This window comes from Sinocyclocheilus anshuiensis, unplaced genomic scaffold, assembly GCF_001515605.1.
Source record: "Sinocyclocheilus anshuiensis isolate Anshui unplaced genomic scaffold, SAMN03320099.WGS_v1.1 scaffold920, whole genome shotgun sequence".
NCBI classification, from domain to species: Eukaryota; Metazoa; Chordata; class Actinopteri; order Cypriniformes; family Cyprinidae; genus Sinocyclocheilus; species Sinocyclocheilus anshuiensis.
This window is the reverse complement of record NW_015552604.1, coordinates 109180-128693: the sequence shown is the minus strand read 5'-3', so window position 1 is coordinate 128693 and position 19514 is coordinate 109180. Positions and strand designations below refer to the sequence as shown.

The window sequence follows — 19514 nt, the reverse complement described above, 5'->3', positions numbered from 1 at the left end:
GCCGTTTGTCCGTGTGGTGGCCTATAAATGTAAAAGCTTTGATTTGGGGATATAAGCTCTGAAATCTGGCAACTGCAACCATGAAAACTTGTTACCAATGCAAGATAATGCAAATGCCAAACTAAAATTAAAATTTGTTTAGAATAAATAACGAGCATAATAGAACGAGACGCTGCGTCTCGGTGCCATACTTCCGGCGTCCCTGCCGGCGCTATATATAGGCCTATATATCTATATATATAGCTAGTTGCCAAGGATACATTTAGTACTAAAATAACTAAAACCAAAGTAAAATCAATAAAAACTATGTAGACACATATAAATAAAAAACAACCCCCCCCCCCTCCAAAAAAAATCACAGAAATGCAACAATCTTAAAACTTTAACCAAATTTAAAATTCAAACCAAAAACTCTAGAGTTGTTCAGTTATGGTGAGAAAGCAGTCTGATCAGATCTGGTCACTGAATGCTTTCAATGTATGGACAACAGCTGTTCGGACAATCAGCGTGAATGGGTTTCGAACAACACAAGGAGAAAAGGATGACATTTTTGGGGTGAACTATCTCTTTAAAGTAATGTTGAAACAAGACTTCTTATTGTAGATTCAGAAATATTCCATGTGCACACAGTAAATACACACACACTTCTTTCCAGGTCACTAACAGAGGCCGATCACGGCAGACTGTGTTGCTGTGCACAGTCTTAAGTGACGTGAATTTGCTCTGAGATAAAAGATAGCGTGGCTGATGTATTTGAGATAAAGACCTGAACCTATACAAAATTGCATCATATTTCATATCTGAATTACATAAAGTATCAGCGCTACCATGGTATTTACACAATCCAAGGAACTTCAAAGAGTTACAGTACCATGGAAATTCAATGGTACAGTGCATTTCTGATAGTGTAGATTCATTTAACTGCTTTTTATTATTGTAAACGTGCAATAACTTGTCAGGTCATATTTCATACAAAAAGAAAAAAATCCTCTAAGAAAATTGTGGACTAAGATGAAATGGTAAGCACATTTCCCAATTATTGTAATGGGTATAATAAATAAATAAATAAAAGCTCATAATATATAGTAAACGTATTTACATATGCTTTTGTATATATTTTGCTAAAAATGTAAAAACAAAAAAACATAAAAATTCTCATTAAATTAGTAAGAATTTTGAATAAAATGTGCATAATATTTTATTTATAATATAATTTATGTGTAATGTATTACTTTTCTAACTAAGTTATCTATATTTGTTTTTAGACTAATGATTTATGATTTGATTTTAGGGTGAAACTGTATGTTTTTGTGAGATTCACTCCATCACTGTCATGAGAGAACTCTCTCAAGACCTGCAAATGACAAACACAAACATCCTGAATGAACATCAGTGAACGTTAATTTCTCTGATGTTTTCAGCATGTGGGGAATGAAGAATATACATTTTAGTTCTTATTTAATTCGCACTACACAGACATTGACAAAACAACTGTCCAAATGCAAATAAGACTGATTAACCCTTATCTGTCACAAAAACAAATTCCTCGTATGTGTAAACATACCTGGCAATAAAGCTCATTCTGATTCTGATTCTGATTCTGATGACGTGACGTTTCACTCATAATTACCGCAGGCATAAAACAAATGAATATCATCATCAAACATTGAAGTGGTTTGAATGGCTTTACTGCAGAACAATTACTATAAGCAAGGAAATATAAATGTCACTGTCATTTGATGCTGGATGTGGTGAATAAGCTGCCAGTGATCAAAATATTGAATATGAGGTCATTGAAAACGCTAGTTTTGAGAATATGGCTGAGATCGTGAATATGAGGCAGATGCTGAATGTACTGTGGAAGTGCACTCTGACAATGACAGCGATGGTAAAATCATCTGCTTCAATTGAACCCTTTTAAGTTTCAAAAGGTAACGAAATATGCGTTATTTTATTCTTCTGTAAATGCTCTTAAAATATCAAGAGAATTTTTTGCTATTGCAGCAGTTAGAGATCCATCCGTGCTGGATATATAGGTCCGGGTCGCTAAAGACCCGAATATGTAATAATGATTGGTGAAACATTCATGCATTTAATGGTTAATATAGCTTATCCATAAACTGGTAACTTGTTACTTGACAACATGACAAGCACTTGCCAAACAGGCAAACTTTTCACAAATCTGAGGTACAATGTTGAAAGTTAAATTCTTTTTCAGTTTTTTTACCTTAACAAAACATCTTAATAGAGAAATTAATTTCTTAGTTTCTGCATTTTCTAATGGATGATATTGTTTCAAATCACGAAACAGGTTTATGTTCCCTGACTTTGAAGGCATGATGCAGATGTAAATATATGTTCATTAATGAAAGCAGTAACATCTGTAAAAATGGTAACTTCATATTTTTAGGGTAAAATTTTAATATTCTGACTGTTTGAATTAGGACTCGACTTTTCTACAATTAGATCATGATAACCAAAGGTAAAACCACACATATCACCTCACTACCATGATAAAATGTAACGATATGGTTTCTGATATTTGTACGAAAAACATAAATACATCCACACAAGTTACAGCTCAATAACAACTATTACTCCTTTAATACATGTCTACATAATAACATAATAAAATTCAATATGTATATCCACATTTCTGCCCAAATACCATGCTGCAGCTAGCGTTACTACAGTAAATCCATGGTAATTCCATGGAAAAGCCATCTAACGGGATTGCTCTCGTAGATCATGATAACCAAAGGTAAAACCACACATATCACCTCACTACCATGATAAAATGTAACGATATGGTTTCTGATATTTGTACGAAAAACATAAATACATCCACACAAGTTACAGCTCAATAACAACTATTACTCCTTTAATACATGTCTACATAATAACATAATAAAATTCAATATGTATATCCCACATTTCTGCCCAAATACCATGCTGCAGCTAGCGTTACTACAGTAAATCCATGGTAATTCCATGGAAAAGCCGTCTAACGGGATTGCTCTCGATTGTTTTTCATGTTTGTCAGCGCTGTTTCGTCTGGCTTTAAACTAAATCAAAGACATTTGTGTTCTTCACTGAACTCAAGCGCTTCTTGTTGGATCTCACAGCACTGTTCGCGTGATTGAGACCGATCAGCGAACAATCTCATTTGCTGGCGTTTGAGCCAAGCTGATAATTGGTCTGTGTGGCGCCGGTAACGCTGTTTCGTTCCACTTTTGGCACATAAACATTATATCGAACATTTATTGAACATGTGCCATCAAGGGGAAAATATATAGTGATAATTATTGTTATCGTTTTATCGGCCAGCCCTACGATAGAGAAATATAAAACTATACATTTATAGTTGTTGGTTGTATCTATAGAAAATATATTTTAAGTTCATTGCAAAATATGCATATAAATACAAATATTTAAGTATTCTGAGATTGTGAGGAGACTGACTCGATTATGTCATTTGCGGTGCTTCATGGGAGTGGGTGGAGCTAACGATCTCTTTTGCCATGCTTTGCTCTCTGCGACTCTCTGATTGGTGGAATTTCCTGTAGAGCATCATGGGTAATACAGTTTTTTTTTTTCCACAAACTCCGCTATTAAGCATGATTATTTAGAAAATGTTAAATTAATGCAAACAAATGGGTTCAACAAAACATATACAATTGATTAACAACCTCTGAGCTCACAACATTGGTTGAGCAGTAATTGACATGTCAGACCACTCAAGCAAATATTTTGATGGCACCACCGAGTCTCAGTGTCGCCCTTTTTGTGGAAATCAACCTACAGTTGGTTTACTTGGCTTGCAGTTTAAGTCCCACTGAACTGGGAAAAAAGTATTTTAACATCTGAAAATGTTTTTGTTTTTAAATGCCTATTTTTAAAGTCCCAAACACTATCCCTGCATAACTGTCTCAATACACAACATAAGCAGAAAGAATTAAATAAAACAATTACCGCCTGCGTTTCTGCACAATGTCAATTGGACAGTTGACAGCACATGGGGAGCCACAAAGATTGACGTTCCGAACTTTAAAAGTGTGGTCAGTGGGTGGAAGAAAGACACAGCCAGTTGGCAAGCTCATATTTCCCGCCATGTCTCTCGCTCCTTTTGCTGTTTCCCTCCAGAAATCAGCTCTTCCTCTCAAGTAGTCTGAAACACATGCTTCCCACCGCTGAGTTACTATGGTAGAAGAGCGATGAACACATGGAGCCACGCTGACATGACCGAGCTCCACCAGACATCTCGTATTTGCCTAGTCGTCATCCATCAGTTTAGAATCACATTGACTCCTTTTAATCCTTATAAAATTTATTTTTTTTATAGTATGGAAATCTGCTGTGAAATGCAAGGATAATACACAAACAAACTTCCAAAGTCACCATGCAGGCGCCTGTCTCTCTCTCTCTCTCGCTTCCCTCCGGCAGCTCAGACAGCTGAACTCATATACATGAGTTTACACATGCTGGCCTCACACGGGTGTGTGTGTGTGTGTGTGTGAGTGTGCATTTGTGTTTATGTGTGTCTGTGGGACTGGCAGCTGAACAGTGAGCCACAGCCCATGGAGAGGGCGGAACCACCAATATTGACTCAATATTAACTCTTTACTGGAGCGAGACATAACACAAGTGTATTTATAGTACATCCCTGTACATCTCAAACTCCAAAGGTATGAATATCACTGCAATAGATAACAAAATATCAAACCAAGTGACATTTATGCAAAGAAACAGCGCAAACACGTTTCATAGAAAAAGTCCCTTGTGAAAAAGTACACTTTTTATGGAAATAATATACTTTAAAAGAATATACTTAAGTGCAAACTGAATGTAATGTTTTCAGACACTTAACTGCATGTTAATTGCGATTACATGAAAATGCAGTAAAGTGAAAATTTACATTAAATGCATTTAACGGAACTTTAGAGTGCTTATTTGACCCACTTTAGTAGGCTTTAATTACATATTCATGTACTTTCATAATTACTTCTATTGTCTTTGAAATATACTGAATGTACTGACAAGCATTTATGATAAACCAAAATATACTATAATTACATTTATATTGAAACTTGCATGTAAATAAATATGTATGTAATAATGAAATTGTACATTAGAACGTTTAAAATATATTAACTGTAAATTTAATATCGAATAACACACTACATTTAAAGAGAGATTTGCTTTTTTAAAGTCCCCGAGAATGATTATAACAGAGTCAGGGTGTTGTTGCTCTGTATCTGTGATCTGATCAGCACTACGTTCACACACGCTTGTGGAGGAATGCAAACACTTATGAGAATGAACGAGGAAAACTCCCACGGCGAGTTGATGAAAAGCACTTCTAGATCAGGACAGCACATCTTCTTCAGCACTGTTACATCTGTACTGTACACCACCTTTCGTTGATGTAAAAGCATGTCCCACTGCTATGCGATTTCCCTGTTGATTCTGCGTTGCGATCCACTCTGAACAGCTGGAAGCCCGGCAGACGTAACGCGTTGTCCAGAATGGCTAGATTCGCCAGATGGATGCTAGGCAGTGCCGTTCTAAAGCCACGCTGTCGGAGCTTGACGAGTTCGCTTCCCATGCTTGCGCATCTTAAAACGCTTGAACAGCACCACTGCTCCGCCAACTACAAAGTCCAGCAAAACGTCTGAGTAATCAAAAACTGGTAGAAGATTGTGTGGTGTGTACTGCCGAATGCTCAGCAGCCTGGTAAAACTTATTGTGTTTGAAAAACAACAGACAGGAAAAACGAACAAAAACATTAAAACAACCAGGGAGCTCCACACTGAGGCAGCCATACCATCTTCGTCTTGTGGCTATACTACTGAAACAGTGAGTATTTAACAGTTACAAATTGGCCCCATTTTGTTCCACTGTAAGAGCCTCACTGTAACCCAGATTTTTGTAGTAATCAACATAATGCCACAAAAGCTGTACTGAACCTGGAATATTACGTTCATTTGATGAACTACACCTTTGGTTACTCCATTTCACTTCCCACAGGACTGAATCAGATCTCTGCTCATATCAAGGTAAATATTTATTCATGCGGCCGTGTTGTGGGGGTTTGAGCGGAGGCCCTTCACATTCGTCCAGTCGTGCTTTATGTCACATACACACACACTGTCTGTCCATTCTGCACCGTCACCAAATCTTCTACAAGAATTACTTCCAGTCTGTGACAATAAAGTGGTTGCTGACATAAAATATTCAGTCACTGGCTTTGACTTATTCGATATATGAAAAACCCTGTCAGTTTTATCAGCTAAGAATATTAAAGTAGGAATGTCTTGTTTAGAGAGTTTATTTGCAAATTTGTGAATTGGGTACTCTGAGTGGTTGCTAGGGAATTAGAGACGGTTGATAGGGTGTTGTGGGTGGTTTCTAGGGTGTTTCAATGTAGTTGCTGATTGCTGTATTTTAGTATTATATACTATTAGTATTTATTAGTATTTTTGTAGAATATTTTTATTTGATCATATTTTCAGTTTTCATTTTAATTTGTGATTATTTTTGTTTAGTTTTTTGTCATTTTTTATTATTTTTTAATATATCTATTTAACTTTATTTTTATTTCAGTTTAAATATGAGTCATTTTAGTACTACAACTTATTTTATTTCAGTAAGTTGCCAAGTCAACATTTCTATTTTCATTTAAGTTTTTTAATTTTAAGTATTTCATCTTATATTTATATTTATATTTATATTTATGTTACTTCAGCTTTATTTCAAATAACAAAAATGATTTTTATTATTTTTAGTTTTAGTAATTTTAGTACTTCAAATGATTTTATTTTAGTTACTTGCCAAGGCAGCATTTCATTTTATATTTAATATTTTGATATTTTAAATTTCAGCCTTGTTTCAAATAACAAAATGACTTCTAATAGGTTTAGTTTTAGTAATTCTAGTACTTCGACTTATTTTTATTTCAAATGTTAAGGTTTTTTTAAGTTTAAGTATTTAATCTTCCAGTACTTATCACTATATTTTATTTTAGCTTTACTTCAAATAACAAAAACGATTTGTAATAGTTTTAGTAATCCTAGTACTTCAACTTATTTTATTTCAAATGTTTTTTTTTTTAAGTTTAAGTATTTCATCTTCTTTAAGTATTTACCTTTATATTTTATTTCAGCTTTACTTTAAACAACAAAAATGATTTTTAATAGTTTTAGTTAACATACAAAACAGGCATAAACTCTGTATACTATATTGTGCTCTCAAGATATGACTTGAGTTCCCTATTTAATGTAAATCTATGGAGTTACACACACAGTTTAATGTTTTCATTCATTAAAATTATTGACTATTTATTGCAAGGATTTAAAAAAAGTCAATTTGCTTATAAAAATAGATTGCCTCTTCTCATGATATCAGATCACTGAAGTCCAGAGCACAAACTGTGATATATTCTGCACACTTCTTCTGAGCTTTAATTTTTCTTAAATTTAACAAAAATATATGTTGTTGAATCCAAAATAAACCTCTCTCTCTCTCTCTCTCTCTCTCTCTCTCTCTCTCTCTCTCTCACACACACACACACCCATAAAAGAACTGCAGGAGTAAGGTTTAATCAAGCCCTAATGGATCAGACAGACACTTTCATTTATGATGGCTGGAAAGCAAATCATATTTGTTGAAATCAAAACATCGGAGATATTAATGTATGAATAGTGTGAACCTGTGAATAGGATCAACAATGTTCTCTATTATGCAACTACCAAAGACACGGAGCTATGGCATGAAATTCTGTTCATGGATGACTAGTTTACCTGCTAATAGTGTGTACACAGTACCAACGTTTCAGTAGTCAAGGTATCAATCAAACGAATCAATGTTTCAGGTATAAATACCAGTAAAATTTCACAGTTCTCTGTACCAATTTCGGTACCATGATTGTAAATACTTTATTTTAATACTTTTAACTACGCTATTTGAAAATAAAAATATGAATTAAATAAAATTAGTTAATTGTTAATAATATTAATAATTGCAAGTAAATCATACATTAAAACATTAGCATGTAGCCTTCAAATATTGTTAAATTATGTAAACATTGCATTAAAAGGTCAAATCAAAATAATAACAAAGAAACACATTACAGGTAACAGAACTAGTTACAGGCATGGGCGACGTTTAACATCTGAAATGCACAAAATTTATAATATAATATAATCAATGAAGTTCTCTAAACTGCACAATGAATCTCTTATTTACATCGCATCTGCACTTTGTTTGTTATGAAATGATTCATGAGCGTGTAGAACTGAACTGAACGAACACTCCGGCACTTTCAGTGGTGAGTGATTTCTGTCTAACTGAAACACCACTGATTGGCCATTGCATTCAAGAAATCTATATTTCTGTGATTGGCTACATTGCTCGATGCTGCAAAACACGTTGTAAATAGTAACTTTTGATGCTTTCCAGAGCACAAATGCAAATACGCGCTGGATAGTTGCCAGATCTTCAACTGAGGGAGGTTTTGCTTTCATTTGAGGGTATTTAGCACCCTGTAGCACCCCCGTAGAACCGGGCCTGCATGGGCTTGGCTATCTGCTCCAAACTGCGGCAGGACTGACATCGGGGACTACCGATATGGGGGGCATCTGCCCCCTTGCCTCCCCCTAATGTCGTCCCTGGTTACAGGTATATTGCACTTAAACTGCAAGACTTAATGCACAGATCTATTTTGACACCAGATTTTTTTCCATTGTTTATCACAATGTCATACATCGCAATTTCAGATTAAGTCCACATTTTAATATGGCTGTCATGTAGCAGCATGAAACATAAAACTTGTATTCATATTATGAACAGGTTATATACAGAAATCAAGCAAAGAGTGCTTCTTTTATAATCAAATCAGTTAAGCCGCAACACAAGCTTACTGTCGGAGTGAAAACTCACATTTTAATAACAAAACTTTCACTGATGTCTTTAATCAGTGATATTCAGATATTCATTATACCAAGAGCGTTACTAAAACATGGTGTCCTCAAACACAGGCTGAGTTCACGTGCACTGTGACGTCTGCACATCTGGAAGAAATTTAAGTTCACAGAGGAGTTTAGAATCACATCGGCCCTAAAAATAGCTCAGCGTTCTCTGATTTGATTTATTAGACAGAAAAGTAGTGAAATACACTCAATTCATCAAGGATAAAATTAATCAATGTCAGGTACTGACATTGCATTATAAATACAGAAATGATAACAAATTCCACATTTACAAATTATACAAGCACAAACACATACACAACATATACAAATACAGATTCATCAATAAAACAACCCACTTAAGAGCCAACTTTTAACTTTTAAACTAAAATTAGCCATATTCGGAATACCTTATATATCCAGAGGTAACTTATTCCACACTTGTGCCCCAGACTATTCAAAAGACCTACGACCATAAATAGTTTTAAAACGACATAATTTAATATACATAAGACTTTGCCTAGTACTATAACAATGTTGCTCATTTACCCTAGAATAAAGGCATTAAAATATGAAGGAGCTATATTATTGATAATCTTATGTACCATTTTTAATTTAATGTGTTCTATTCTGCTTTCTATAGGTAACCAATCAAGATGCTTAAAATGGGAAACATCAGCGTGTAAAACGACTAAACTCTAAAACTAACCTTATCAATTTGTTTTGAGATTTTTGTAACTTATCCAACCAACCAAGAGACAAATCAGACATCCAAGAAATGCATGCATATTCAAAATGACATAGCATTTAACATGATGCAAGTAATTTTATATTCTGTTTATCGAGAAAACTAACATGTTTGCAAGAAATTTTGATTTAGCATTAACCTTACCCAGAACATTCATAGCCATAATTACACCACTTAAATCATTGTAAAGGACACATCCGAGATAATTAACGATAGTTCTGCTTGATATTAAAAAATCCCCTACCCCCTATCCCCTAATCCCCTATCTTAGAAATCTAATTAAAATTATTTTTAGACATACATAATATGAATTCTATTTTATCTAAATGCAACAAGAGCTTGTTTTCAGAAAGCCAGTCTCTTACCTTACTAAGCTCTTCACCTAAATTAACTTGTATCCTACCAACATCCTTGTCTAAAAACAATAAAGCAGAATCATCAGCATATAAAAACAAGTTACAATCACAAACTGCTTGCATGTCATTCATGTATAAGAGAAACAAAATAGGGCCTAAAACACTTCCCTGAGGGACTTATTTCCTTTTTTGAACAACGGAATGATTTGTCTAACTTCATATCAGATGAGACCATAGCCTTTTCCAAGGAAAGATTAACAATAAATGTAATAGTTGGAGCTACAATATCTGTAGCATCTCTTAAAACTCGAGCTGGAATATCGTCCAGGCCAGATGACTTGAACACTTAAAGCTCATGTAACATTTTAGTAATTTGATCTACAGTAACTTTGGTAAAAGAGAAAAAGTCTGGCAACAGCCCTTGTTTTGAATAAAATCTCTTAACAAAATCAATTCCATGAATTCCCTTAGACAAAGGAAGTTTTTCCACTAAGCTATTTGCAATTAATGATAAGCAACTTTACTTTTATCAAATTCTATCCTGCCATCAATATGTAATCTTACCTTGGATACAGAAAATTTTGATTTACCAATTGACTGAAACCTATTCAGCACCTTCCACAAAGATTTAGGATCTTCCTTATTTTCTTGTATTTGTTCCTCAATAAAAATTACTTTTTGACTCCTTTATATTTTTCTGTCCTAAATTTTTAAGTGCTTTAAATTTTATATAGTCCTCCAGATTCTTAGTTCTCCTATAAATCGAGAGAGCCCTAGAGCCCTATTCCTACTTTTTAATATTTCCAATATTTTCTGATCCATCCAAGGACTAGGGGTGCTTCTCAATTCTTATTTGTGCATCCTCGTTTCCTTTCCTTGCTTCCTTTCCTTTCTTTTCCTTTGGAGGAATTGAATCAAGTGAAATAATATATCCTCGTTCCCTTTAGCGTCATCAACTGCGCTAAAGGGATCTACCCTTATGTTGTTAAAGTTTGTTATTTAAGACATTCATAATACATATTAATAACGCAAGATGCCCTTTTTGAAATATATGACATGTATGGTTTATTTAAGCTGCAAAGGTAAAATATAAATGAAAATTATTACAACTGATGTGAAGGGGGAGGAGAATTTATAAGTGCGTCAGGTTTTTCGATGAAAAACACTTCCGCAAAGGATACACCTGTGTATCCTCGCTCACAGCTCCTCTGGAAGCCTCCTCACTCCTCGATCCTTGCGGAGCAATTAGAGAATTGAGATGTCCTTCAAGATGGCTGAGCTCGATTGGTTTCTGGGTCATAGGATGGAGGACGGAGGAACGAAGAAATGAAGAGGGATATTGTGAAGCACCCCAAATTTTGTGAAGCACCCCAAACTCTCACCTGTCTAAGGGGGGCAATTCTGTCCACTACTTTAAGAAATAAAGCTTTAAAATGTATCCAAGCATCATCAACCAATGAGGAATTCTGAATATCATTCCATTTAACTCTCCTAAGAGAGTCTTTAAATACTTCAGTATTATATTTTTTTAACGATCTAATTCAAACTGTTTTATGATTACTACATTTTAGTTTACTGCATTTTCTAGTACAAAAGATAATATTATGATCACTAATACCATAATTCAATTACTCCTTTCTGGGAAATATACTTTACATCCAATACCAAAATAAGACCAATACTTTCCGAACCTTCCCAAACTCCTCCTTCAGGGAACGAGGGTTACCATACGTAACCGAGACGATTTGTTTATAAATTGGGATAAATTGAATAATTTACATAATGACTGCAGCGCATTGAAATTGTCCCCTATTTATTTTTTTATTTTTTTAGATATATTTGTATTAAAATTCTCCATAATAATGCATTATTTTGTCAGATCATCATTATAATTATTTAAAACAAACTCAAGTCCTTCTTAAAAATAGTTTTGACTGGGTGGACGATAACATTCTCCAGACAGTAGGCATGCAAATGTATGATATGTTATTAGCCATGCTGTTCATATTTGGATCCATATAACTACATGACACTTTTACATGCACAGCAGCTAAGTTACGTTCAGCCAAGTACAATCCTGAATCCAAAACTTGACCTTTGTTAAAACAAGCACAAACTTCTCCATTAAGCCCTGGACATGGGTGAATGTCTCCTGACAATAACAGGCATAGGATGATAATGAATTTTCCGGCGCTGGAGTGGTGTTTTGAGATGGAGAGCCTGGACGAGTGCAGATGTAAAAGGGAAAAAAATAATACTCCACCCGTAACCAATAGACATCACATCGCATCGTTCTTCAGATAAAACATTAAAACACTGCTTTTTATCAGAAAAGGCTTCGCTTGATGGACACAAATTACAAAGAATAATAAGCGACGCCAAGGCCGAAATCAAAAAAGGCCGTGTCCACCCGCAACCATGTTACCGGAAATCAGGAGGTGCCAACATAAACTGTAGTTTAAGCAATAACTGGCCAAAGTCACATGATATTTGACACCTATTACATATACTTTATAATCTTAAAGGCCCAAGTGCATTACAGATGTAAATACTCTGAGCTAAAGTGTTAATGTGATCAAAAAAGTCTAAGAATATGTAATTAATGTTAATGCATTTCATTTTGTCCATCACACATGGAACACACAGCCCAAATTTGCATTTGTTTTGCATTGCACAGGACAACAGACTGAGCTCCAGAGCAAAATACAATCATTCTGACATCATCACCAAACCCAAACTTTGTATAAACACTTAATCGAGGTTTACAATACTCAAATACATGCAAATAACAGCAGGTAACATGTTTTAACCAGTGTTGTGAGATTAACAACTGTAACTAAAATTAGTGACAAAAGAACAGTAGCTATGAAAGGAGCTCAGTAGTTTCAAAATAGCCTTTTCAGAAATATTTCAATAAAATCAATATTTATTGTATATTATATTGCACACTTTAGAACCAAGTGAGGTAAAAATCAAATGCCTCTTTAGTAGTCCGGTTTTGATTTTAATTTATTCTAGTGATCACTTTGCACATTTGCAATTTTTTTTTTGTAGTAATAAACAAAATAATAATATTCATTACAGTAATTGTATAAATAATATAGTACATACAATAAATAATATAATATTTACTTATATTATTAAATTTATATTCTCATTGATATCATGCCTAAATAATATATTTATATTATTTATAAAGTGTTGGATAATTTTTAATATAAGCTTAAAGGGTTGGTTCAATGAAAATGAAAATTCTGTCTTCATTTAATCACCTTCAAGTTGTTCCAAACCAAAACTTAATTTTTCCATTGAACATGAAAGAAGATATTTAGATTTTTTTGTGTGTGTGTGTGTTTGTTCAGCAGAATCTCATACAGGTTTGGAACAACTTGAAGGTGAGCAAACAATGACAGAATTTTTGGGTGAACTTGGGCGAAACAACACAGATCTTGACATATGATCTGGACATGAGACATCCAAGGCAGAAAGTCTATACACTGCTGTTTGAGCTGCTGAGACTGTCCATCTCCTGTGAAGTGTGCCAAAGTAATAAATCTGAACTGCACTCAATGGAAGAGCTTTTGTAGCCCTGCAGCGACAGACGGCTCTTAGTTATTCCGTTCATACTGTAGTAGACCTGCCTGACCTGACTTCAGCAATCAAAATAACATACTTTGACAAAGCAGATCCTATGTAACTTAATTTGTATCAAGAATAATAGTAACACTTTATTTTGATAGTCCACTTTAGACATGTTGACCACAAGTAACTTTCAACTTCAATAGCAGTCATTAGAGTGTCTGCTTAATATCTGCTAACACTTTATTTTAATGGTCCCCCAACATACACTTTACTGACCATAAGTAACTTTGCAAGTACATTTCAACTGATTCTACTGACACTATCCTGACAGTCTACTAATACTCTACATACAGTTGCAAAGTTACTTATAGTTACTTACAGTAGAATGTCTAAGTTTCGAAATAAAATGTAACCATGCATAAGAATCACTGAAAATGTTTTCTGTCATAATCTGTAGTAGATGACCAAACATACCCAATGCAAGAATGTCGTCTCCGGGTTGAGCCACAATTAAAGAATGGATTCCTCCTGTGGATTCGAGGATCCTTGTGCATCATTTCAAAAAGCTGTGGAAACAACTTTAAGTCTTGGTCTTTTACCAACGCTTTCAAAAAAGAAACATCCTCAGCGTTTCAGTTTATTCTAAAACTCAACGGAGTGAGCAGACAGGTAAAACCATGCGTAGACAGGTCAAGATCTCAGGAGCCTGAGCGAGTCTGACATTCTACATTTACAGAACCTCATCCTTAGGGTCGGCTGAAGAAGAATGTGAAGGCTATCTCATGTAGATCATTCTCCACAGCTGATGTTTCTTCTTCAACATGTCAGATAAGTATCATAAGAAACTCCTTCTACTTCCTAAAACTTGCTTTCATAAGTCAGTTACAAAACGCACAAATCTATTATGTCCCTCTGGTGAGAAGTAAAAAGAAAAGGAAAACTGCACCGCACCAGCCTGTAAACTTATTATTGGACTCCCTAGGGACGCAGTTTAGAGGTTCAAGGTCCCGCTAAGTTTCCATATTAGTGTTTCTTTGGCTAAATGTTGGTTGGGCAGGAAGAAGCAAGAGAAGGGAAAAGAAAGAGAGGGGGAGGTACGGAGAATTGAGCCTGGAGGGTGGTGTGCGGTCACACGTTGCAGCGTTTCATATACATGTGTGTTGTGAATAGTCTGCCATGGGTGGCTCCTGTTTGCCTGCCAACACCAGTAAGACGTGAACACACACAGCATGAAGCGATACCAGCACACTCTCACAGCGGGTGCTGTTCTGACATGCATATGTTATTGTCTGCGTAGCCTACTTGATTTTTATCACACGCTCATTTCTTCCATTCAGCGAGAGAATGACTCGATCTAAACTTCTAGAACTTTAGTTTTGCAATACGTACAATCTGAACTTGAGTTCATTACTGTGTCCAAATGTTCAACCAGAACTTAATTTTGGCATAATATCAGCCCGGTAACCATGTCTGATCAGAAATTCAGTCCAGTATTGTGTTTGTTCAGAACTGCATCCAATTCATGTTCAGATCTGCCAGTAATGTGTTCAGTCCAGCATTGGGTCCAGTTTTAGTTTGCGACTCTCTGATCTGAATTTCAGTTTGGTATTGTGTATGAGTGTCCAACTAGAACTAAAATTTCATACCATGTCTGAACAGAACTACCAGCAACGGTGGTGTACAAATTAAACATTTTTGCAGTTTTATGTGGATATTGGGACGTGAGTTAATCACAAAGCTTTGTTTACAAAAGAAAGTTTAGAAACTAAACTGGAAACACTTGGATTATTGATGAAATTGGGGTGCATGAGCCCATAAATTTGTCTTTGTATTGTTTCTTGCAATCTGGCTATGTAAGTGTTATTAGCTAATTTTACTGCTTATATGTGACCCTGGACCACAAAACCAGTCTTAAGGGTCAATTTTTCGAAATTGAGATTGAATATACTGAATAAATAAGCTTTCCATTGATGTATGGTTTGTTAGGATAGGACAATATTGGGCCGAGATACAACTATTTGAAAATCTGGAATCTGAGGGTGCAAAAAAATCTAAATACTGAGAAAATCGCCTTTAAAGTTGTCCAAATGAAGTTCTTAGCAATGCATATTACTAATCAAATATTAAGTTTTAATATATTTACAGTAGGAAATGTACAAAATATCTTAATGGAACATGATCTTTACTTAATATCCTAATGATTTTTGGCATAAAAGAAAAATCTATAATTTTGACCCATACAATGTATTTTTGGCTGTTGCCACAAATATACCCCAGCGACTTAAGATTGGTTTTGTGGTCCAGGGTCACATATCAGAAATATCTTTTTTCTCATTTTTCAGTCTTCATCTCTCCTCACATTGGATTTTAACAGTTTGTATTCATTAGGCAAGTTATAAACTCAAGTTCATTTGTATAGCACATTTCACACATGCCGGAGTAAAATTTCACTTTGCTGGACAATGCATTAATATAGATCATACAGAATGATAATCAGACTAACAGGAACTACCTGTGCATTGAATGGTTTAAACAATATTCAATATTCATATTCAGTTGTAGCACAATACCGCTGGTTGATTGGATCTGTACCACCACAGTAACACACCACTGTAAATGCCACTGTCACAACACTAATTCCAGTACTGTGTTTAAGTGATCAGAAATGTTTTTAGTATTGTGACCAAAAAGTCCTTCAGTCCGGTGCCCTGTCTGATCAGATGTCAGTTCGATATTGTATCTGATCAGAACTTCAGTCCAGTATTATGTTCCATCACTACTTTTTTTGGTTCTATTTCTTGTCCAGTGAGAACATCAGTTACATACTATGCCAGATCTGGCAGTAAGTTTTGTTTTAACACCACAGTTATGTGTCATCAAGCATGCAGTAATTCCTGTAGGAACATGACTCCACCACCTGGACCAGAGCCATCTAAGAGTTTGGCCTAAATCTGCCTACTTCTCTGATCTGGAAGTTTCAGATTTCCTCTTTCTCACAGAGACGGGACTGTACAGATTGTTTTGAATGGTTTGAAATGAAGCAAAATGAGAACTCTGACCTATATTTGATCATACGGTCAGGGCCGCATTAAGACCTCAATGGGCCCCAGGGCTATGACTTACTGCAGGGCCCCCAGTCACAATAATGATATAGCTTAACATAGGATTTTTATCCAATCAAAATTTCATAATTCTTGTTACCAATTCCAATATCTCAAAAAAATAAAATAAAAAATACTAGCCTATGTAAAAACAACCTTACTGAAGACAAGTAAACAGTCATGCATTACAATAGAACAAAGAAATTGACCTACAAACACTTAAAGCACTGAATAAGAAATATATTGTATAAAATAAATAGACTACAAAGACTGAATAGTCTTCACTGTGTAAATTCAATATACATTATTTTACAAAAGCGATTCAGTCAAGGACAGTGAGTGGTTTTCTTTCTAACGGTTAATTTACATTATTGACACAAATGGCAAGAGCAGCTATATTAGGCTGCTTTGGCGGAATAGTTCACCCAAAAATGTATATTGTTGTTGTTCTAAACCTGAATGAGTTTCATTCTGCTGTTGAATGCAAACGTATATATTTGGAACAATACTGGTAACCAAACAGTGTCTGTGCCCCCATGACTTCCATAGTATGGAGGGGAAAAAAACACTATTGGAGTCAACAGGCACCAGAAACTTTCTGGTGGTTACGAATATTCTTCAAAATATCTTCTTTTATGTTGAGGAGAACAAAGAAATTCATACAGGTTCAGAACAACTTGAAACTGAGTAAATGATGACAGTATTTTTGTGTGTATTGTGTATTTGTATTGTGTGTAAACTGATACTATAATATTTTAATTTTTAGGTAAACTATATCCCTTTAAAATCTCATCATATAATGCCAGGATCGCATAATAGCCAACTAGTGCACATGCTTTATCTTTAACTATTAACGTTCATTTAAGACACAAATAACTGACAGGCATTTTGACACATAACTAGGCTATATGTATTCGAACGTTTAACAAGGCGCGAATAACTCTTAGTTTAGTCAGGCGCTGTACGAGCAAGTATCAGAAACCGTCTTAACGCGCGCATTTGCCAAAATGAATTCTGTCCCACTGCTTAATGCCCCTGAACAGTTAAATTAGTTTTTAAACCAAAATGCTTAAAATGCGTTTAAATGAAAAGCTTACATCATGAAGCGCAAAATAAACTTCTCAACCCATAAGCGAATACAGGCCTACTAGCCCTATAGAGTTTGTTCAAACACAAAAAGCACTATAGCTACATCTATCAAGTTAATAATCAAACTAACCTAAAATCTGTGGGGATGATGACGCTGTTTTTATCTGCTCCATATGTCCGGTCCATTTGTTGTTCCACAACTCCCACTCCATCATTAGCTTTAGTAAAATAAACTAGCTGTGGATTTCAGTGACTAACTCATGTTTTCCACACCAGAATGAAGTGAAGAGAGGTGAATGCAGACATTAGGTGCAGCGATCACCTGATAGATAGGCTGCGTGCACAGTTCGTTCAAAAGTAAAATATATAATAAATGCATTTGATTGGTAAAACAAATTCAAATGTGACGTTTTAATCTCTAATGGTAATGCATGGGATTTACGGAAAACTCCACTAAATACTAGCGCTAAAAAGTGAGGGGCGTGGTGGGGCTTTGGCGATCGGCGCTACCGATGTCCGTCAATCTACTCCACAGCCAATCACGGGCCCCTTCCTTGCTCGGGCCCCGGGGCTTCAGCCCCGCCTAGCCCAATGGTTAATGCGGCCCTGCATACGGTAAACCATACGGTGAATATCCTGCAGGAGCCTATAGGATTTTGGTAATGTAGGCATGGAAACATCCAGGGTAGCTGGTTCAGGGAAGTCATCTCATTCAATCCTGATATCAGCCAATTACCTGAGTTCTGTTATCTGAAAAACAATTTTCTATTCCTCCAAATGGTGATCACAGATCTAAAAATGCAAAGAACGAAACTGCTTCTTGAAGTGTCGCATGGCAATACATGCTTCGTCAGACTGCTTATTGCTTAATGCTCATCTCCAGTTGAACCACCATTCACAAATTTAAAGTAGGCTTTCTTCAGTTGGTCACGTCAGAATCCAGAAAGAATTTGTGCAGTCCGTTTCAGCGGATTGGGGCAACGGAAATGTTTGCATGAAAGTCAGAGTCACTAGTCACTCTAACAGTTTTTTTTACTGCGTGAGACTCTTTCCATGCATGCTTCAGAATGCTATTTTCACTGAATGTCTCACATATGGACCCTAGCAAAAAAACATAACAAAAAAAAAAAACAAAGAATGAAACAGAACAAACAAACAAACAAACCCTAGAAAAATTAGACTGTTATGTTGTCTTTCAAAAAATGAGTCTCAGAGAAGCGCTCTGACCAGGAGTAATAGGGTGTGAGACAGCACCTGGGGGCAGAGAAGATCTAAACCTGAAACCAACAAAAGCATCCTTTCAAAGCCTCCATGCGGCTTCTCTCTTCAGAGCTGCGTGTTCTGGCATATTTGATCATTTAAACCCCGGTTAACCCACAGAAAACGGCCGACTCTTTAGTCTGGAGGACTCCGCGTGATCTGCAGAGGTGGATGATGCATATCAAAACAAACCATAATGTGACCACCAGCATACAAAAACATCATACCTGTAACAGAGACGGCTGAATCTCTGGTGAGCAAAGCATTAATTAAAGTTGTTCAATAAAGTATGGGAGTTAGCACTGAATAAGAAAGTTTCAGGATGCAATTATCAGACATTTATCATATCAGAAATTTAATTTTATTATTATTAATTATTATTTACTGATATTGGCTGATTTTGTATATATAT

General features: G+C 35.4%; 1 protein-coding gene across 3 annotated transcripts in view; it reads right to left on the bottom strand.

Annotated features, from left to right (window-relative positions):
• The window catches only part of LOC107665846 (cAMP-specific 3',5'-cyclic phosphodiesterase 4D-like), a 75567-nt gene that overhangs the window by 30798 nt on the left and 25255 nt on the right, over positions 1-19514 (bottom strand). The window contains exon 1 of one of the 3 annotated variants that reach the window (XM_016456897.1): positions 14127-14679. The exons of 1 other annotated variant lie outside the window; for it this stretch is intronic. In XM_016456897.1, the coding sequence (XP_016312383.1) occupies positions 14127-14209 (83 nt within the window). In that variant the 5' untranslated portion in view covers positions 14210-14679. Of the gene's footprint in view, positions 1-3972; positions 4508-14126; positions 14680-19514 lie in introns of those variants that run through there. One more of the 3 variants, XM_016456894.1, reaches the window with a different exon arrangement.